This window comes from Ranitomeya variabilis, chromosome 2, assembly GCF_051348905.1.
Source record: "Ranitomeya variabilis isolate aRanVar5 chromosome 2, aRanVar5.hap1, whole genome shotgun sequence".
NCBI classification, from domain to species: domain Eukaryota; kingdom Metazoa; phylum Chordata; class Amphibia; order Anura; family Dendrobatidae; genus Ranitomeya; species Ranitomeya variabilis.
This window is the reverse complement of record NC_135233.1, coordinates 1,038,066,602-1,038,089,822: the sequence shown is the minus strand read 5'-3', so window position 1 is coordinate 1,038,089,822 and position 23,221 is coordinate 1,038,066,602. Positions and strand designations below refer to the sequence as shown.

At 43.5% G+C, this 23,221-nt stretch overlaps 1 protein-coding gene across 4 annotated transcripts in view; it reads right to left on the bottom strand.

The window, feature by feature from the left end:
• The window catches only part of ASAP2 (ArfGAP with SH3 domain, ankyrin repeat and PH domain 2), a 216,678-nt gene that overhangs the window by 157,253 nt on the left and 36,204 nt on the right, over positions 1-23,221 (bottom strand). For all 4 annotated transcript variants that reach the window (XM_077291399.1, XM_077291397.1, XM_077291396.1 and 1 more), the window contains exon 2: positions 3,120-3,192. In XM_077291399.1, coding sequence (XP_077147514.1) covers positions 3,120-3,192 — 73 coding nt within the window. The remainder of the gene's footprint in view (positions 1-3,119; positions 3,193-23,221) is intronic.

Genomic DNA, 23,221 nt, shown 5'->3' with positions numbered 1-23,221 from the left:
GGTCAAACTTTTTGAAATGTCACTAGTTTTTGTACAATTCTTCATAGCGTAAAAATAACACGAGTTTTGGAATCTTTACGATAATGCTGAACTTTCTGAAAAGAAGTCGGGAGTGAGCTTGGCGGAGTACAGTTGGGAAATTCTCCATAATTTAGGACCTAAAAGTGACGAATTACGACACGAATGCACTCCAGTCACTGACTGCGGTCGCGCACGGCGGCTGAACGATGCGCCAAGTTCACGGTCACATGATGAACTTGTTCATGAAGACTGCCGTGCAGTTACAGACACTGGCCCCGATCCAACAAAGTAATTAAGTAAATCGCTTTGAAAAGTTTTCGCACAACTAGAGTTTACCCCCAAATCTTGCAACTTTTTGGCATTTCCATCACAGCTTCCCCCAGTTCCATTAAAATGGGTTGAGACGGGACAGGACTTGGGCGTGAAGCCACAGCTCCTCTAATTCATGACCTGCTGTGGAGTTCACTATTCCAGAAATCTCACTCCAGTCAAGGACTGGAATAAGATTTCTGGCGTGGCACACGGAGATGAAAACCACTTATCAGATGCCACTGATTCATGAAAAGACATGAGCCCCTTAAAGCCTCAGGAGCGCCTGACTCCAACATGTCCCCTCATCAAGACCAGGGAGAAAATCACTGACCTTGAAATATCGTGGCCATAGTTTAATGTGAACATAAAAGAGAAGATTTACTAATAGTTTTGGACAAAAGGTGCACACACGACTTCCTGAAATTGCATCTCCTATGTGGTGTGCGTCTTGTCAGAAATGCTGCTCCAGTTAGACTGCCAAACTTGGCAAAAGACAAAAAATTTTGGAGCTGCTCCATGTTGTGCAAAAGTTTTCCAACTTTTCAAAAGATTTCTAGCATAGCTACTTTAATGAATCAGCAGTACAGTCTTATATCTCAAGCTACGCCCCTTTCACCCTAAGGCAGGTCCTCTTTCTACTAAACCGAGCCCCCAGGGAAAAGTAAAATGTGTCTAGAACAAAATTATAAATGTTGTCCAAGGCAAATATAGTGACATGTAAACATTTGGGCACCCCTGGTCAAAATTACTGATATTGTGAACAGATAAGCAAGTTTACAAAAAGGACAAAGGGCCGATGCAAATGTTTGGGCGCTCATGGAGATTTGTGTGTTCAGATAACGTTGACCAAGGTTTCAGACCTTAAATTACCCAGTTAGGGTTATGGCTTGTTCACTATTATCATTAGGAAAAAATCAGGTGATGCAAATTTCCCAGCTTTATAAAAAAAAAACAAAAAAAAACAGTCTTTTCTAACCTTGTGCCAAAAAAGAGCAGCCATGGGTTCTTCTAAGCAGCGGCCTAGCACTCTGAAAATGGTGGAGGCCCACAAAGCACAGGAGAAGGATATAAGAAGATAGCAGGAACAGTGGGGGTCAAGATAAGCAAAATTTCAGCGAGAGCTGCTCGTAGGATTGCTAGAGAGGCAAATCAGAACCCCCCCACTTTACTGCAAAAGACCCTGAGAAAGATTTAGCAGAACCTGGAGCTGTGGTACATTGTGCTACTGTTCAGAGACATAGGCACAAATATGGCCTTTATGGAAGATTCATCAGAAGAAAACCTCTTCTGCATTCTCACCATAAAATTCAGTGCAAAAGAACATCTAAACAAACCTGATACATTTTGGAAACAAGTTCTGTGGACCGATGAGGTATGTGTGGAGAAAATAGGGAACAGATTTTCAGGAAAAGAACATCCCACCAACCATTAAGCATGAGGGTGGATCAATCATGCTTCGGGGTTGTGTTGCAGCCAATGGCACGGGAACATGTCACTGGTAGAGGGAAGCATGGATTCAAAGAAATTTCAATAAATTATTGATGCAAACATAACACCCCCTGTAAAAAAAAAAAAAAAGCTGAAGTTGAAAAGAGGATGGCTTCTACAAATGGATAATGATCCTAAACACACGTCAAAATTCACAATAGACTACCTCAAAAGGCGCAAGCTGAAGGTTTTACAATTGGCCCTCACAGTCCCCTGATCTGAACATCACGGAAAATCTATGGCTAGATAAATAGCAGTGCATGCAAGAAGACCCAAGATTTCTCACAGAACTGGAAGAATTTTCGAAGGGTGAATGAATGAATGAATGAAAATCCCTCAAACAAGATTTGAAAGACTCTTTGCTGGCTACTAATGAGGAGCGAATGTGCTTAGTGTGTCTTTGGAGTGCTCGAAAAATATGTTCGAGTCCCCGCGGCTGCATGTCTTGCAGCTGTTCGACAGCTACAATACATGCAGGGATTGCCTGTTTTTGTTAGCACAATCCCAGCATGTTTTGCAGCTGTCGAACAGCCGCAAGACATGCAGCTGCGGGGACTCGAACATATTTTTTGAGCACGTTGTTAGCACACGTTCCCTCATCACCACTGGCTACAAATAGCGTCTTCATGCAGGGTTGCTCAAACCTTTGCACTTGCCCATTTTCCTTTTTGCATATTGTGCATAAGTTTAGTGATTGCATGTTGTAGAAATATAGAATACCTAACTATCTGCTTGTTCTCCCCGGCAAACAGCAGTCATTCAGCTGCTCAACGTCAACAGAGCAGCTCTTCCTCTTCCAAGCTCCTTTAAACGGGGCGTGACTGCAGTCATCATGCTGATTGATAGCCAGCTCCCCGCAGTGAGGCAGCAGGGAGCCGGCTGACAATCAGCATGACGTTGGCAGTCACACCCTGTCAACAAAGCGGGGTGGTAGAGAAGCTGCTGCTCTGTCAATGTGACACCAGAGGGCGCTGAATTGCCAGGAGGAGCGGTCTGTGACTACTCTGTTTTGCACAGCAGTCACAATGGCTGGGGCTTCTGGAGTAAGGCGCACCTATTCCATTAAGAAGTGCACACAACTTAATGAATTAGGTGCTCTTTACAACTGACAAGAATTGTTACTCCAAGTACATTTTGGGGGGGAATTTACACCATTAAGGCGCTGTAAATCATGTTCACAATCAATAAAGACCTGCACAGAAAAGTGTGAAAAGCTTCAGACTTGGCGCTAAAAATCATACAGTAAAACCAATTAACACGTAGCACAACATGAAGTCAGGCAGAAGAGGCATACATACCCAGCCCAGATGTGTTAATGGCTTTTACAGACTTCTTCATCTTGTAGAGAATTGTGCGATCAACATCCAGGGCCTGTGACAAAAACATGGAAGTCGATATGTCAGAATGGGCGCCCGACACATATTAATGTACCTGACAGTGAGAGATGCTTTGGTCAGCAGGATAATTATAAACCATAAATTGTGCTAAGTGCAGAAAGATAATCAATAAGACGCTTTCAATTAACTCTGTGGTCGGAAGCCACTTAAGAGGCCGGGTATGTATTTCATGCCGGATTGCTGCGAATCTAAGAGGAAGGTTTAATGGCGTTACATAACTTCACCATCACAGCAGTCATTTCCCATTATGCTTATGGAGCATAATATATTCCGCAGCGCCAAAGTAGTCTGTGTCCCCTTTTTGGCTCACAATATAATGTTCCCATTTGACATATACTGATACTCTATATCCAGGAAAGGAGGAAATAAAGAGAAAATATATATTGGATAGAATCTATGGACCAAAAATGGCACCATACAAAAGGTTAAAGCAATGCCATCCCGCAAACCACACCTATCCAAGCTGAAAATGTATGATCACTGACAGTCCATCAAAAAGATGCCGAGGGTGTTCGCAAAAATACACAGTATGATTGCAATATGCAAAGATTTTTGGATATTGGGGTTAGAGCACTGCAATTTCAGAAAAACAATGCTTTTTTATTACGAATTTTAAAAATTTCTTAAAAAAAAAAAAAAAAAAAAAAAAAATTACAAGCAATCGCATAGTAAGATTAAACCCTAAACAGTCTGATACTGTCCACTCGACGCGGGTATTTGGAGTTTTTTATTATTATTATTATTTCTCTATAATTTTTTATAATTTTTAGGAAAAAAAAGCATTTTACAGTAGAAGAAAAATAAATTAATTTTTACAGTCCCAGCCACATACTGCATTTTCCACACACGGTACTGTTTTTTTTTTTTTTTTACAGAATTTTACACTGGGTTGAGGTCACTGAGGCCAAGTAGCAAAAATAAATAAATTTAAAAAAATAAAAGTACGGAAATCTTCATCCAAAAGTATCAATACACACATTTTAAGCTGCATTTCTTTGACAATTGTCAGTGCTTATCCTCTAGAATAGATTAACAAAACAAAAAACATTAGGGCATATGCACATTTTGTGTTTTTGTTGTGTTTATTTCCACGTAATTGTCACAAAACTGGAGGATTTTCTAATCAGGCAAGATTATTTTTTCCTTACAGATTTGCAGCAGATTCCACTCATAATAATGAGTGGAGAAATATCTGCATAAAAAACACATGAAAAAAAAGAGCGACAAAAATGTGTGAATTTTATGCAGTCCTTTTCCTGCCAACACCTCAGAATTTTCTACTGAAAATCCTGAATGTGTGCACATAGCCTTACTGTATAGGGACGCAACCCATCAACACAGCAAGAGCACTATGCATGGAAAGTGTTTATTTCATAGGGAATGGTGATCCCTGGACCTTCAGTAGTGGGAAAACAGGGCATGTGTCCCTCTCCTGAAGGGGTTAAATAGTGAGAAAATAACTTTCCTGACATTTATGACACGGCACATACTCTCGGGTGCCTGGCAAGCAAACCTGGCCAGTCAGGGGACGCTTATATATAATGGTCATACAGACACATAACTGGCGCTGTTCAGGACAGATCTGGTGCGGTCATTTCGATACACAACACGTCTCCATAACACTGCGCCTGACAGAAAATGTGTCATCAGAATCTGAGTGCAGCCTCAGGCTTTGGGCCTAGAACTTTGCCAGATCACATCTCCGTACAAAAATAAAAAAAAAACGTAATAATGTTAACTACCTTTAAGGCCACATTCACAAACACACACATAAGTCATGCTGCGGCTGAGGACAACAGTAGCCCTTTGCAGCTGCCATCTTTCCATTATCTCCCTGCACGATCAAATAAGCAGGGAAAGCCGGTCTTTCACATGAAAATAGGCTGGGCTATGATGATCGCCCATAGGGTTTCATCTGCAAGATTAAGTGATCCTGTAAAGACCACAGTGGCACAGGGCTGCTGAGGATTTTCTGCGGCATGGTGACTTCTGAGTGAAACTGAACTCCAAACCTTCTGCACAGCCATAGATTTGAAGGACTTTTCCAGGAATAAGAAAACGAGTTATAGACAAGTGTGGAACTGTTTTCGAGGGAAAAAAAATGGAGTCATGTCTGGCACTGCATCTCATCCCATGCACTTGAGCTGCAATACCACATGGGCAAGAGTGGTGCTTTATCAAAGAAAAATGGAGGGAGAGAGGCAGGCCACCATTCGACTAGTGGCTTTCCGAAATTTTTTGCCAAAAATATGTAGAAATTGTGGCACATATTTATGTCGCGTATATTTTAATCACAGGTGCGAACTACAGCGAAAAAAAACATCAAGTGTATTTTTTTAACGAGAAAGGCAATCTAAGCTAATTTCCCCCCAATAGGCCCTAGTGACGGTCCTCTAAACTACAAATACATAGGTTACAATAGGACATGCTGTCATATTTGGACCTGATCTTACTTGAACATATTCCGTGTGTGAATCTGTCCGCAGAGCACGGTCACCATTTATGGCAGCCTGTGTTCTGCATTTGTACAGGTGGACACAGGCTGTGATGAAACAGCCAAATACAGACATGAAACCATTTCTTCTCTATGTGCCTTTAATAATGGAAAAATACCTTTTGTCACTACATTTTATAGAGCGCATAAGCAAAATACGTTCTAGAACTTTTTCCAAATATATCAGTATAGGGTCTGACTGATGAAGGTTTTTACTGTGCCCCCCTAAACGAGCATTGGAGCAAGGCTGGAGGTCACCTGGAGATCAGATGGTACCGTCGGTGGAGAGATGTCAGGCTCCAGCCTAACCACGCTGCAGACATGGCTCCTAAAATCAGTGCCAGGCACGAGACGTCTGCAACAACTAAACTTAGAACAGTTCCTGCTGTCCTTCCCTTCCTGCAATTTGGCTTTTTTATGGACACATTTAGGTTTACTATTCTTACTGTGACTTTGAAGAAAACCTGGAAACTAGACAACGCAGAAAGCGTTAATGAACTTGAGGAGCAGTGCTCTCAACCGGACTGTATTCACACACAAGAAAAATATACCACTAATTATTCAGTCAGGCCTTATTCACGCGTCCCATGCAGCTTGCACAGAAGACATACAGAGGGTTACTTGTCCTAATTCTTGCGCCAAAGTTTTACAATTTCTGCCACCTTTATAAAAAGTTATTGGGGCCTAGACCGGTGAATAAACTAATGAAGTACCCTATAGGGGACAGGTTGGACTGGCCCACAGGAAAACAGGAGAATCCACTGGTGGGCCATCACTCCTCTTATATGAGAAGTACTTGGTACCATACACTTGAATCACTATGTACAGACAAAGGCGGCATATACGGTACCTACAAACATATGGAAAAACCATGTTCATGAAGTCTTTGTCTGACTTTTAAAAAGGCAGTGTAGAACAAAGCATTTGATTGAAAAAGATTTTCTTTATTTTCCAAAAATATCCCTCCAAAATGACAAGTTGTTCCACCTGAAAAATATCCAGTACTGTATATTCAACCTATGACATGTAGCAGCCCGTGCAACAGTTCTAAAAAAAATAAAGCAGAAAGAGAATTTTTAGGAAGGAACCCAATTATCTCCCGCTCTGCGAGCACAATGTATTCTGCGGTGTCAGGGGACATCACGTAAGCGGTGCATCAGGGAATGTCAGCTGCCAATCACAATGACTGCCGCTTTGCCTGGCACAGGATTACGACTGACAGCGACTAAAACCGGAGTGGCACTCACGCCTTATTTACTCACCTCTATCGACAGGAGTTATACACTAGGTAATAAAGAAGAATTCCAATACTATTCATGATATTTTTGTTTTTTTGTTTTTTTTATGCTTGGCTGCTACAAATTATCTCCACTGAAGAAGTGAAAGGGGTTGCAATGAAATACCAAACCCAACCTGTGGACAGGGGTGGCAGCATTTTTGAAGGAAAAAATATCTTACATTTTGCTGGAAAATAGTCGCAGTCAGAGGGGTCTAGCATAGAGTCTCTCCTTGTGCGCGTTTATGCCGCGCAGATGGTCACAGAATGCTTGTAGGTCACAAGATAATCCACACATTATTGTTCCCATAATTATATACCTCAAACAGGCAGAAAAACTAAGGAAAATTGTTTTACTGCACCCAAACTAATTACTACAATGACGCTCCCTATGAATAAGAATAAAAACCAGATCAGAATATTTTATTATTTATATATATTTTTGTATTGTCACTTAAAAATAGTAAATGTGTAATGAAAGAAAAACCCAAATCAGCCTAAATTATGAAAAACAGACATTGAAAATTGTTCACTTTTTCAAGTGCAGAAAACGTCCATTTAGTAGTGTAGATACCAAAGACACAAGGAAGATGAAGAGCCGGCAAGAACAGGTCTCCGAGAACTGGAAACACTTGAAAACGCCTGGAATTCCTCAGAATGGCTACACCCCATATTTTAGATAAATTCCTACCTGCCACCGCACCACAGAATTACAGTACAAACAGTACCGTGGTCTGTAACCTGCACATCCACAGAGATCAGACAGACCGACACGCAGTGATGAGCGGATCCATACAATGGGCTGTTAGGTCTTCTTAATGCTACATACTAGCCTCAATATTTCAAGACCAGCGCCAACAGTCAGTAATGGCAATATACCATACTCATATTAAAAGGAATTTTACTATAAATTAAAAGGGCTGTCCTGGTTTTTCAAAAACACTGTTCTCTAGTTGTAGTTTAAGAAAAAACAAACCTTGACTTACTCACCCTCCTTAGGTCCAGTGCGAAGTCTCAGGTTTTGCTCCTGGCGTTTGTTTTTGTCTGCAGCGGAGATGTCATGTCCACAGGATTGCTGTCAATAACTGAACTGCTTAGCTTGCTGATTAGCTGCAGCGCTGTCGAGGTGATGTCAGTGCTGCAGACAATAATGGACACCAGAAGCCGCGACGGAACCACACCGCCAGAAGCCGCGACGGAACCACACCGCCAGAAGCCGCGACGGAACCACACCGCCAGAAGCCGCGACGGAACCACACCGCCAGAAGCCGCGACGGAACCACACCACCAGAAGCCGCGACGGAACCACACCACCAGAAGCCGCGGCGGAACCACACCACCAGAAGCCGCGGCGGAACCACACCACCAGAAGCCGCGGCGGAACCACACCACCAGAAGCCGCAGCGGAACCACACCACCAGAAGCCGCGGTGGAACCACAACACCAGAAGCCGAGGCGGAACCACAACACCAGAAGCCGAGGCGGAACCACAACACCAGAAGCCGAGGCGGAACCACAACACCAGAAGCCGAGGCGGAACCACAACACCAGAAGCCGAGGCGGAACCACAACACCAGAAGCCGAGGCGGAACCACAACACCAGAAGCCGCGGTGGAACCACAACACCAGAAGCCGAGGCGGAACCACAACACCAGAAGCCGAGGCGGAACCACACCACCAGAAGCCGAGGCGGAACCACAACACCAGAAGCCGAGGCGGAACCACAACGTAAGACCTGAGGAGTGTGAACAAAACACAACATGCTTTTTAAAAGCAAGCTACACCGGTAGGGGGACAGAGGCTTTCCGAAACTAGAAACCACCTTTAAGAAACTGCATTTTATTTTTAGTTATAGTCCATTTGTTACTGGGTATCCCATCAGTGTTGGCTCATTTTTCATTTCTCTTTTCATGATTTTTATTACAAGTTCTCTTGGTCACCGTCTGTGATATGAAAGCACAAGTCAACAATAACAAACACCTCATTGCCTTAATGGGAATCAGTGTAGGACTTTCACAGTGAAGCAATAGTAGTAGTTTGATTGCAGGAACCCTCATCTTCTAGGAAGGGTAAAAAATGGGTAAAGTGATTTAAAAAAATAAGTAACTATGTAATGTAGCTGAGTTATTAGAATTTTGCTTTGTTCTCCCCAAATGTAATATTTTATTGTTTATGGTGTGTTAGTAAGGACATTAGCCACTGCTGCTGTCTAGTAGTAGTGACTTAACATGCACAGAGCTTACAAGCCCTTTCATAGCAAGATTGTAAGCACTGCCCTGAGGCTGGCCTGAGATTTATAAGGAGATCTGTGCGGGAAAGCACGTTAAGAGGGCCGTCACGGTTCAAAGCAAATATTGGAAGTAAATATTAAAGCATGCCAAGAAGGAACACAATCTGATTCATAACAAACCAGTCCAAAAATACTGAGACGCGAAGGCAGAAATCCTACCACTGATCATTTACACTGGGTAAATATTTGGTTAGGAAAATGCTGAGTAGAAGTTCATGAGCAGATGGAGCGAAGGTGGACTCCGGCTGGCAAGATAATTAATAAATGTGAGCATAAAATGCAGTGCACCTTCTCCAGACGGCTGCCATGTGCTTGTTAATAAAGGCTCATATGATAATCTCCATACTTTCCTGCAAGTGTCATCCTAATAATTTTTTTTTTAATACTTGAATTGCTATGTAAAAACCCCTTTCTGTACGTATGGTCGGTATCTTTCAGCTTTTCTACCACTTCAGGCTTTGAAAGCCACAAAGCGGTTAAAAGAAGTGACCTAACTATTCTTTGGGGGAACTCTCACTATTGTGCAGTCATGGCCGAAAGTGTTGGCACCCTTGAAATTGTTCCAGAAAAAGTATTTCACTAAGAAAATGTTTTATTATACACGTTTATTTCCTCTGTGTGTACATAGGTCTGCAGGACAGCTTGGATTTCTTTGGAACTTGATTGGGACTGCTTATCCACCATGGCTGCAACCTTTCATCAATTTTTCTCTGCCATCCGCATCCAGGGAGATTAGCTACAGTGCTGTGGGTAGTAAACTTCTTGATTATGTTGTGCACTATGGACAAAGGAACATCAAGATCTCTGCAGATAGACTTGTAACCTTGAGATTGTCGATACTGTTCAACATTCGGGTTCTCAAGTCCTCAGACAGATCTCCTCTCTTTCTGTTCTCCATGCTTAGTGTGACACATACAGACACACAATGCAATGAATGAGTCACCTTCTCCCTTTTTATCTGGCTTGAGGCGTGATTTTCATATTGCCCACACCGGTTACTTTCCACAGGTGAGTTTGAACGAGCATCACATGCTTGAAACAAAGCAGTTTACTCACATTGTGAGGTGCCAATAAAATTTGTCCGGACCATTTTGGGGGCTTAGTGTGAAATTATGCCCAATTTGTCTTTTTGTCCTCTGTTTTTCGAATACACACAAAAGGAAATAACTGTAACAAATCATGTGTACCTGCAATAATTTTCTTGGAGTAACACTTCATTTTCTGGAACAATTTCAAAGGCACCAACATTTTTTGGCCATTACTGTATACATAATGCAAAAAGTCACAAAATACAAAAATAAAGGCGCTCAAGGAAAAATACCAGGGGCTTTCTGCTGCAGCGTTTTGTGTTTTAAAAACTCCATTTGTACACCAAAACTCGTCAGGTGCACATTCCCTGACTGACTGCATATTAGAGAAAACATACCTTAAATGACGGGTCACCAAGTCAAAAATGGACAGTTGTCGCTCCCCTCAGTCAGATTTTTAGAAATCCATTACACAGTTCCAGAGATTTGGAGATTTAATGCTAATGTTTCTGATCTTTACAATGGAGCGTGGCTCATAGGATTCTCTGGGGGTGTGGGGGAGGTTTCTTTAGGCTGTCCTGCATAACTATTAAGTGAGCTACTAAGTGAGTAAAGAACCAGAAAAATCTGTACTAAATAAAAAGGCTCATATCTTTGGAATTGTATGGCGGAATTAAAAAAAAAGGAGGGGGGGAATAATCAGTGGAGCACCAGGAATAAAAAAGGAGCAGAAACTGTTCCCTTTTGCTCTGGTGACAGGTCCTATTTAAAACAGGGGGCAGGGATAAGGCGACAAGAATGCATGATTGACAGGTCTCTCCCCATGAGCGTATAGGAAGAGACCTGCCAGTCTGGGGGAGTAGAGAGGGGAGATGTCTGCAGGGACATACCTCTGTGACTAGTCGGCCTTGTCACCTCACCCATGGCCCATTTTATACTTTGTTTTCTCAGATACAATTTTTCAGATTCATGCTGCCAGTGGGGCATCTCCACCTAAAATCAAAGTCACCTATGAGTGACCGAGATTTTCTTCTAAAGTAAAAACTGCATATCTTGCCTATTTTGTTTCACCTTCCCTTTTCATAAAATATAATAATAATAATAATAATATATAATATAAATTTAGATATAGATAGATAGATAGATAGATAGATAGATAGATAGATAGATAGATAGATAGATAGATAGATAGATAGATAGATATTTTCCAGAGTTTGTGGATGGGGTGTAAAATACGTTAGTCACCTGCATTGGCATCTAAAGGTCTGCAGATTCTGAAAGGGAGGATATGGTGCCCTTTGGCCAATAAGAGCGATGAAGAAATACGTGGTTATGAGCTTTATACTAATAATAATTAAAAAAAAAAAAAAAAGAAGAAGAAGAGGGCCCCCATCCCTCTACTGCCCCCTCCGCATTGACTTGCATGCTTCAATTCAGCGCCATTTTCGCTTGATGTAATGATTAAATATGAATATTTTTATTAAAGAAGAAAAATTGAAAAGGAAGCGGGTAGGGGGTAAAAAGTAATTAGTACTCTATTGATGAGTAAAACAAATGTAATGCCCCCCTGCTTCATAGGTATTGTTCCAATGAGCAACCTAAAGAGCAGATTATGACATTTTCATTCTTTGAGGAAAACAGAAGTCGAGTGATCAGTTTTTCCTTCCCTGAGGCATTAAAGAGGGTGTGTGAGGAAAGAAAAGAAGTTAACAGCAGGAATTCAAGAGTCTCAGCGCAACCGCCAGGAATGTCAAAACACCGCACAGAAAATCAATGAGTCTCGTTAATTTGTCTGCTGTGCGAGCACAGAGCCCTACACCTAGGGGCGCAGAGCCCTACACCTAGGGGCGCAGAGCCCTACACCTAGGGGCCCAGAGCCCTACACCTAGGGGCCCAGAGCCCTACACCTAGGGGCCCAGAGCCCTACACCTAGGGGCCCAGAGCCCTACACCTAGGGGCCCAGAGCCCTACACCTAGGGGCCCAGAGCCCTACACCTAGGGGCCCAGAGCCCTACACCTAGGGGCCCAGAGCCCTACACCTAGGGGCCCAGAGCCCTACACCTAGGGGCCCAGAGCCCTACACCTAGGGGCCCAGAGCCCTACACCTAGGGGCCCAGAGCCCTACACCTAGGGGCCCAGAGCCCTACACCTAGGGGCGCAGAGCCCTACACCTAGGGGCGCAGAGCCCTACACCTAGGGGCGCAGAGCCCTACACCTAGGCGTAGTAGGGAGCGAGAGAGGAAAACTCCAGTTTATAGTACACCAGTGGATGGCCTTATAAGTAATGCCTGTATGTACTGCAATGATCAGATCTGCTCCATTTCCACACAGGGAATTCTATGTATGTGAGGTTACGCAGAAGGAGTTGACATTTTTGGCCGCCTGTGTTCCATCAATGGAATGCTCAGCACAACAGCCTTCCTCAGCCGTCACCTGGCAACACTCCGGCACCATCACACAACACAGCCATTGTGTGCCATGTCTCTTGCATGGCCATTTGTACAGTGTTCATGTCCTGTTAGGCTACGTTCACATTTGCGTTGTTGGGCGCAGCGTCGGCGACGCAACCAACAACGCATGTACACAACGCAGCGTTTTGCGACGCATGCGTTGTCATAAGATAGTAAAGATCAGGAATTTCGGCGCAGGGAAAACGCTACAAGTAGCGTCCTCTGCGCCCTGTCTTGTGCGTCAATATGACGCATGTGTTGTAAAACGCATTACAACGCATACCGGCGCACATGCGCCCCCCCATGTTAAAGATAGGGGCGCATGACACATGCGTTGGTATCCGTCGACGACGCTGCACCCAACAACGCAAATGTGAACGTAGCCTTAGAGGTGTGGGAGGAATCAAATAGTGGTCTTCCTAGGAAGAGTAGGTGATCTCCTCCACCTTGCCCTAACCGTATTATAAAGGGTGAGGTCGATGCCAGGGGTCCCTAGAGCTTTGATGCTGCTGAGTGTGTATTACTATCCCCATGGACAGGATCCGTATTGCCCCTTTTACACGGCCCGACACAGACCTTTATACTGTAGGATGGCCAATCCGAGATTGTTTAATGGCACGCTTATGAGGGCCAACGAGCACTCAAATCAGGCGATTCCTGAGCTGTCTAGTCAGGCAGATATTCTGAAACAAGCATTCCCACTCGTTCTCTAATTATTGGCTCATCTAAGAGGGTCATATAACCCTGCTGTGATAAGGTCAGGGTACCCCAGGGGTGCCGGAGGGCCAACTGACAGCCAGGGGTCTAATGAAGACCAGCTTCATTGGCGAACAGTCATATTCTTGTATACTGCAATACTATAGTATCGCAGTATTTGTAAGGTTAACATCCACTAGGGGAAATACAAAATAAGGAGCAAAAACTAAGAAATAAAAATGTGTGCACATAGCATTTTATTGAAGACACTGTATAAATTTACCAATAAAAATGACCACCACCTGGGAGTAGAGGGGTCAATAAAAATTAAAAAAAAAAAAAAAGGAATAAAAAGTGTTCAAAAAAGTATGTATAGATAAAAACGACACCTTGCCACAAAAAGAAACCAGCCCGGAAAACTGAAAAGTTACAAGGGTCACAAAATGGCGACACAAACCAAAAAACTTCTTTTATAAAGGTTTTTTCGAACTAAAGAAAAACCTGCCTGAGCTTGGTATCACCATAACGGTACTGCCCTGAAGAATCGTTGTCAGGTGATTTGACACTGTGAACGCCATAAAAACAACCCACCCCACTCCAAAATAAAACAATGGCAAAACTGTGGAGGGGGGTTCCACCCTTTAGTACCATTTGGAATTTTTTTTCATGTTTTTCACTACATTATATAGTAAAATGGTGGCGCCATTCAAAATCTATAGCCCAATCTGTAAAAACCAAGCCATCATACGGCTTTGTATATGGAAAACTTAACAAAAAAGTTATAGCTCATGAGAGAAGAGGGAAGTATGAAAATTTTTAGTTAAGGACTTGTTACAAGAACATAGGTCCACATTTATAAAAACTTACAACAGAGTCTCGAAAGTCAGTGTTGTCATATCAACCAATCAGATCTCTTCTTTAATTTTAAGAATCACTTCACAGTCCTGAAGTCTGTTTGGTTGTGGTCTAATTAGAAGCACTTTATGGGAACGACACTAATGCAGGATCGGGGATGCTGTAGTAATCTTGGCCATGTTTCATACACAAGTATGCCTCATGGATCACACCGTGGGTTTCCCTTCCATGGTGGCATGTGTGGGCTTGTAATGTTTGCGGATTAGGGCAGTAAGATGTGGTTTATGTTAACATTTAGCCGCACAGGCAACATGTGGAGAACACCGGATATCCAGCGTTGGCCCGACTTATGCCACATTGTGAATAGGAACAAGGTCCCGTTAGAAGCCTGTGTATTATATAATGCCAACGACGGGGCTGTAGATTGCTCTGTTTAGTTCACATATTCTGGCCCTTAAAAACAATCCATACAAAACCCTTGACAGCGGCAGGAAACCTTCCCATCAATAAGGGAAACAGACCTCATCGTACACCACTGCTCTAGAAATCACCACATAAAGCCCTATTTCTAAAACCTTTGTTAGGACTCTCAGCCTGTAGGAGCCCACAAAATGTCCATCGTGGTACCCAAGTCGCAGATTTGGTAAAATTACATTATGTGGAGAAAAGTATTTGGCCTCCTACACATTACATCTACAGGAATGTTTATGATCCCCCATCCAGAAGTATAATATGAAGTCCGTCCCTTTGCAGAAAAACAGCTCCTGCTCTTCTGGCATCCAATCATCCATTCATCCAGAGAAACATATGCGAGGTCAGACACTGCTTTTGGATGCGAGGCCGGGCTCACAATATCAACTCTAGTTCATCCCAAAGGTGTTGGATGGGGTTGAGGTCTGGACTATTATGTTCTTCCACCAAACCATGTCTTTATGGACCTTGCTTTGTGCATTGGGGCACAAAAGCGAATTCACCAAACCGTTCCTACAAACTTGGAAGCTACAATTTTCCACAATGTCTTGTGCTGAAGAATTAATATTTCCCTCCACTGGATTTAAGGAACCGAGGCCGTCCTTTGAAAAACAAGCTCATAGCATTGTCCCTCCTCCACCAAAATGTACAGGTGACCCACTGCAATCAGGCAAGTAACGTTCTCCTTACATTAACTGAACCCAGACTCAGTCATGAAACACGAGACAGAGAAGTGTGATCCATCACTGCACGGAACATTGCTCCTCTGCTTCAGATCCCAGTGGTGGCAGCATTACACCACTCCATCCAATGCTCAGCATTGTGCTTGGTGATGTAAGGCTGCATAAAGCTGCACTGCATGCTTTGCCCAACTGTGGGCAAAGCCGAAAACCATCACTGCACATGCGCCGGTGCACTATGTCCCAGAAGTATTTCGCTGGGTTCCGGCACATAGTGCGCCAGCGCATGCGCAGTGATGCTTTTCGACTTTACCTGCAGTTGGGCAAAGCATACTGCGCGTGCGCGAGGCAAGATTGCATTGCGCACGCGTGAACTATGGAGGACACCTACTCAAAATTCCAAAAATATTGTGGACAGTGGGGAAGGAGACGAAACACCGCCCATCTGACCAGACACAGGGCATTTACATAGCCGGCCAATCTGAGGTGACAGATACCCCTGAACATGATCACAGCTCTGGAGATCTCATCTCCAGACACACTGAACACTGAATGAATCCAAGGGCTCCACATTTAGCTTCTGGGCCACACCATGGGGTGGAGATATGGTGAATAGCCTCCCACCCACTTGTCAGCCATTCACAAAATCCCAGCCTGATCTTATCCATGATAAGATCAGGCATCTCCGCATTAGAAGTTACAGTATGTACACAGATAACCTCCACTTGATGATTCCTCAGCATCCTCAAGATTTCATTTTTGGAAGCAGATGTCTAAGCTAGACAGTTTATGACCATTCTACTTAGTAAAGTCTTAAAATAGCTGTCCAATACTTGGACAACCCCTTGTCATGCCACTTGCTTGGCCCCCATAAAATAATGAAGCCTATACAACCCCTTCCATGCCACTGTCCCCATGGTGTCGGCAGCCGCTCTCCCAGGGGCTATTGTGTGGTGTTGTGACACGTGACGCAGATACCCAATCAGCGCTGGCGTCCCTGTTCTCGCCTTAGGAAAAAATGATCATGAGTCCGGGCCGCAGCTGATCTTGGACTTCCTCTTCATGATTGATTTGTCCGAAGGTGCTAATTGGGCATCGGCGTCACATGTGACACATGAGTCCAGTGCTGATTGGGTATCGGCGTCACATGTCAACACCGAATGAGAGCCCCGGGGAAAGCGAGTGCCAACAACGCGGGAACAGTGCCGACACGGGAGGGGAGTACAAGCTTTATTATTTTATTGGGGCCAAACATTTTGATCAAGAAGGGGGTTCTCCTAGTAGTGGACAGCCCCTTTAAATATCAAAAAGTGTAATTCCTCTTTCAATCAAATGGGAACATTTAAGCTAGTCACCAAGGTATTCTGCAGATAGACATTTCTATTGAGGCTTCTCACTTTCACCAGGTACCAAGCACATGGACACCGCAGAGCATCGCACTATTGAACTCTTGACCCCATTTTTTATCACATGACTTTAGTAATGGACAAGAGACAAAGACCCGAGCTGGGCCGCATTATCAGCTCCATCATAATTACCCACATTAATATAAAAAAAAATATCCATCATGCAAGATCCACATCTGAAGAAAGAACAGGATATGAGAGATGATCAGCCCTGAGCTCTGCTACGCTCTCATTCAGTTTATTACAAAGGGCGGGGGGAGGCGATACCAGAATATTACAATAAATATACATTTATTTGGCTTTTTACCTTTTGTTATGCTGTGCTGTAAAGTCTAAAACACCGGGGTCTATGAATAAGATACTGGAATGTCTGATATAGGCCATTTCTATGACATTCAGGGTCTTCAGAAAGCTAAGTGACAACTTTATAAAGCCCACTGGTAAATTGTCCATCATCTATTACCTATGGACAACCAAGATTATTCAGAAATTAGTGAAAAGGGCAGGAACACACATATATATATATATATATATATATATATATATATATATATTTGCTGCCACCATCACAATCACCCCGTCCACTGAATGCTGGTATCATACAGGTGTCTACACAAGCACATGTAAGACTGCCACTTTAATAGGGAACACATATATTGCAGTAGAGGAATGCTTCTGTAGGAGCTTGCACCCCAATAAAAACTACGCTTCTTTTTGTAGAGATACCATGTTCCAGTCCTGAGAAATTGAGAGAAGAAAACATATGCAAATCAGGCTGAAGTGCACTGGAGGTGTGTCTGTGCTCCCAAGTGCATTGACACGCCCCAAATGCACTTTCAGCCGGATTTGCATATGGCTCCTACTCGATTTTTACTGCTCGGCAGTACAAAAAAAAGGTGTAATTATTCTTTGGAGAACAAGCGCTTATACCACTGTATCCCCATTTTCATATGTAGAAACCTGATGACGTTTTCAAGAGGTGGGCCACTTTATATGTTTCTGATATTTACAATCTGTCACACGGACAAATGCACAATAACTAGAGAGTTTGGCACTGATAGGGCAGAATACAGCTTCATCTCAATGTCAAATATCAGATCAGGACGAAAAAAAGAGGTGCTGAAGGATCGCTTTTATTCAGTATGTAGTCTTGGGTCTGAGAAAGAGTTAACTGATGGGACTTCATAGGAACAGAAATTCACATTTTTATTGTATAAATCAATAGTAGTCATGAAAATGAGCAACTTTGCAATTCATCTTATCAGAGACATCTGCTTTTTTTCTTTTCCTGGACTGATCTTTCACTCTTAATTCATTGGTAAAATTCATTTTTATAGTGATGACAGATTTCCCCATTACTGGGATAGGAGATGACAGTTGGTGCTTCTAAGGTTCTATGAAGGGGAGGAGCTAGAGGACGACAGATCTTTTGATGCAAGTTCTCCTGAACCCACAGTTCCAGTTCACCATAGGAGATGTCAGTTGGTGCTCAAAGTTTTATAGTGAACTGGAACTGTGCTCTCAAGAGAACTTACAGCAGAATGTGTCTGACTCTAGCTCCTCCCACTTCATAGAACCTTATAAGCACAAACTGATATCTCCTCTCTCAGTAATTGGAAAGTCCGTATTAATTGAAGAAGAATTTTACCTGTGAATTGAGAATTTTGAGAATGAGTGATTGATCCAGTAGGATAAAGAAGCAGATTTCCCTGATAAGATATATTACAAAGTTTCTTATTTTCAGGTGTACTGAGGACTTATGGAAAATGAACTGAGATGACGGATACTCTTAATTTTAAGTATTATTGGAAAAGGCATCTGTGGAAGGAAGGACACATTAGGAGCGCAGTCAGACGGCCGAATTACTCGTGAGGATCGCACTGTAATTCTCGGACTGGCAGTAGGCTCTCCTGACCCGAGCATGTCAGCCTGTATTTCTTTCTTTGCAGCTGCCACGCTCAGGGGGGGAGAGCCAGCGGCCAGTCCGAGGATTACAGTGCGATCCTCGCATTAGTAACACGGCTGTCTGACTGCACCCTAATAGTCCATGTGTAGACGACAGACTCATAGCCTAGAAGTTTTAGGATTATCTAGGCGCATCACTGAATAAGAGGCAGCAGCTTACATCCCTTGAACGCTTTTGATCTCAAAGTTTCATGAAAATGAGTAATTTGTCTGACATTGCGCCAATCATATGGCATTAATTAAGATATGAGGCCATGTGATAAGACAATCACCGCACAGTGACTTCAGAGGGTTTTTTTCCCTCTCGTACTTCACAATGTCAGGCTGAAGCAACATCTCAAGACATCAGCCAGGAAGTTAAAGCTTGGGCGGAAATGGGTCTTCCAAATGGGCAATGACCCGAAGCATACTGCCCAAATGGTAACGAAGTCAATGTTTTGGAGAGGCCATCACAAAGCCCTGATCTGAATCCTATGGAAAATTGATGGGCAAAGCTGAAAAGGCCGGTGCGAGCAAGGCGACCTACAAACCTGGGTCAGTTACACTAGTTTTGTCAGGAGGAATGGGCCCAAATTCCAACAAACTATTGTGAGAAGCTTGTGGAAGGATATCCCAAACGTTTGACCCAAGTCATTCAGTTTAAAGGCAATGGTACCAAATACTAATGAAACGGATGGAAACTTTTGACTTTGCAGTAATAAAAATGTCTTAAAACATTCTCTCTCATTATTCTGGCATTTGGCAAATATTAATAATGGTAATCCTAATTATTCTGATTTCATGTCAGATATTGAGGAAAAACATGCATGTGTCTTTTCATATAGTGGATGGAAACTTCTGGTTTCAGCTGTAGATGTCAGCAACCTTTCTTGTAAATAAGATGGTCGGATTTTTCAATGCAATGTTCATCAATACTGGGCCAGTGTTTTCGTTTTTACCATCAGTAATTTTCTCAAAAATGAAATTACAAAATTTCCTCAATTCATGCCAACCGTGTCCTTGTCTAGGATTTTTCATAAACCCATAAACTTGTACGGGAAAATTGGTCTGTGACGCGGAATCAAAAACGGATTATCTTCATGATTTTTTTGCAGACACACGGTGAACAGCTACTCCATGTCCATGTTGCACTGATAGAACACGTACGTGATTCCTGGACATCTAAATGAGACCTAATGCAGATTCATGTGGTGGGATGTGGATGAGGCTTGGCCTGAGGTGGGCGACGCTTTGTGCACCGCACTCCTACAGACATGAATCCTCAAAAGCTGACAAGTATGTGTGAAAGTAACATCCACATGAAAGCAAGGATATTTCCAGCAGAACATTGCCCACCGCAAAGTATGACCTCCGCAGGCTTGTCTTCTTTCCACACTGCTTCCAGATGGACTGACCTTTAGTCTCCGAGCAGAAAAATTAACCTTGGGATCTATGCTCCTGTCACCATTTCTCCTTCCTCTGAACACGTTAGATGGATACTAACAATTGCATGGCGGAACACCTATAAGGCGGGAAGTCCATATGGTTTCTGTTAGTGTTTGCCACTTTTCTTAAGTTTAAAATGCCAAAACTTGCAATGAGGCGTCCGAGGCAAGTATGAACCTAACCATCAACGTTACTCAGGTCACGTGTCTGCAGTTCTAATCCTATTGCTGGTCAGCGTATTCATCCCGAATTACTCATTAGGGAGTCTTGTGACTGGATAAAAGCTGAACTTTATGACCCGTTTTACAGCATGGACTAACAGCTTCATAGACATATATGACACTGTTCCTTTAGGTCAGGAGACCAGCAGTTAGTTGGCAACTGCAGTTATAACAGACCATAAAGATATGATCGCTATACGGCCATGTAAAAGGGAAAAAAAGCCTTGAAGAGGGTATTCTCAAATTGCCTCTTGAGCAGCTCAGAGCTATGCAGTCTCCTTACTTCTTTTCTTCTGGTGGGGCGGGTTCTCCTCCTAGAGTCACAGTTCTGGTGAGCAGCAGAGCTGTGGTTTTAGTAGAACTATAAAGGCCCCGTCTCACATAGCGAGATCGCTAGCGAGATCGCTGCTGAGTCACAAGTTTTGTGACGCAACAGCGACCTCAGTAGCGATCTCGCTATGTGTGACACGTACCAGCGATCAGGCCCCTGCTGCGAGATCGCTGGTCGTGTCAGAATGGCCTGGACCTTTTTTTGGTCGTTGAGGCCCCGCTGACATCGCTGAATCGGTGTGTGTGACACCGATCCAGCGATGTCTTCACTGGTAACCAGGGTAAACATCGGGTTACTAAGCGCAGGGCCGCGCTTAGTAACCCGATGTTTACCCTGGTTACCAAAAAAAAACAAACAGTACATACTCGCCTTTCGGTGTCCCTTGCCGTCTGCTTCCTGCTCTCACTGACTCCCGGCCGTACAGTGAGAAGTGAGAGCACAGCAGTGACGTCACCGCTGCGCTCTGCTCTCACTTTCCGGCCGGCACTCAGAGCAGGAAGCAGACGGCAAGGGACCTGAAGGACACCGACGGGTGAGTATGTACGGTTTGTTTTTTTACGTTTACGCTGGTAACCAGGGTAAACATCGGGTTACTAAGCGTGGCCCTGCGCTTAGTTACCCGATGTTTACCCTGGTTACAAGCGAAGACATCGCTGGATCGCTGTCACACACAACGATCCAGCGATGTCAGCGGGTGATCAAGCGACGAAAGAAAGTTCCAAACGATCTGCTACGACGTACGATTCTCAGCAGGGTGTCTGATCGCAGTAGCGTGTCAGACACAGCGATATCGTAACGATATCACTAGAACGTCACGAATCGTAACGTCGTAGCGATGGAAATTTCAATGTGTGACGGTACCCTTAGTGAGACGGGGCCTTAAAGCTCAGCACAAGTTCTGCTGTAAGCCTGTAACATTCAGCCATCAATAGTTTGCTCTGAAGTGTGCACTGCTATCACTGTATTTAAACATAGAGATAACAGGACATTCGAACAAGCACACAGCTCAGGGGAAAGGGAGAGTACTGATTAAAAATGCTGATCTGCAAGAAACCAATGCTGTGGAGTGGAAATTTTGCAAGATTTATAACAGCAGCTTGTCAGAAGCCAAGAGTGATGGGGGTGAGCAGATAACTGTTGTCTAAAAAAATAATAGGCTGGAGAGAAGTGACTGGTATGTTAGGAGTTAACCCATCTCCTGGACTGTAACTAGTGTATACAAGACCAAGTCTGGGAAGAAACTGGAGGCCAAGCTCCATGAACCAGCTGTGCATGATAAAAGATAAAAGCTCTCACAATAGGAGAACCACAGCAGATACAAAATGCAAATACATTGTAAACTTTCTTATTTTCGTGCTGTCTAATTTAATGCCACTTTAATAATCTGTGACTATCCTTTCAGATTGTAATTAAGACAGTGTGGCTGTGCTGTGTGTCAAAAAAACTCAAGTGGTTTTATCATGAATTGCAGCAGTTTAAAGGGGTTATTCCCATTAGTAAAACTTCTCACCTATCCAAAGGATAAGTGATAGAATCTCACTAATCTGCATGTTATCAATCCAAGAATGGGGCTGTGAAATGCCTTGACGGAGCAGAGCGCAGGCCGATCATGCATGCTACAGCCCCATTCACTGTCTATGAGACTGATGTGAAAAAAGCAGCCATCTCTGGCAGTCCTACAGAGAACGAATAAATACATTGCTTGCATGCTCGGGCAGCACTTCATTTTCATGGGACATTTCAGAGCCCTGTTCTCTGGATAGATGTGGACCCCCACGTATTAGCGTAATGGGACTAACCCTTTAATAGAGTGTATTCATGATGCCCAAATACCCCATAATGAATACCCACATTTCATACCAGAGAAAGTTAACCCTTATGGTCAATTATTAGGCATAACATATAACAGGGCATAAATGACTCCGGACCTAACCTGTGATAATACTTCTCCCTCATCCATGAATTCGGTGACCTGAGCTGATAACATAGCAGAACAGTGTGCTTTGGACTTGTGTCACGTGATGGAATCTTACAGAAACTCCACCATAAAGCGTCATATTTGTAGGTGGAGAGATTCCCAGATTCCATCACCTAGATTAACTTGTAGGAATAAATCACAGTGTGCACAGGGATGTGCAGAGCCGCCACTGAACAAGCAGGAGGGCTCAGTATGAGCGATGTGCGGGTCTGATGGATGGTATATAGCCAGGGCTGTGCACAGGGATGTGCAGAGCCGCCACTGAACAAGCAGGAGGGCTCAGTATGAGCGATGTGCGGGTCTGATGGATGGTATATAGCCAGGGCTGTGCACAGGGATGTGCAGAGCCGCCACTGAACAAGCAGGAGGGCTCAGTATGAGCGATGTGCGGGTCTGATGGATGGTATATAGCCAGGGCTGTGCACAGGGATGTGCAG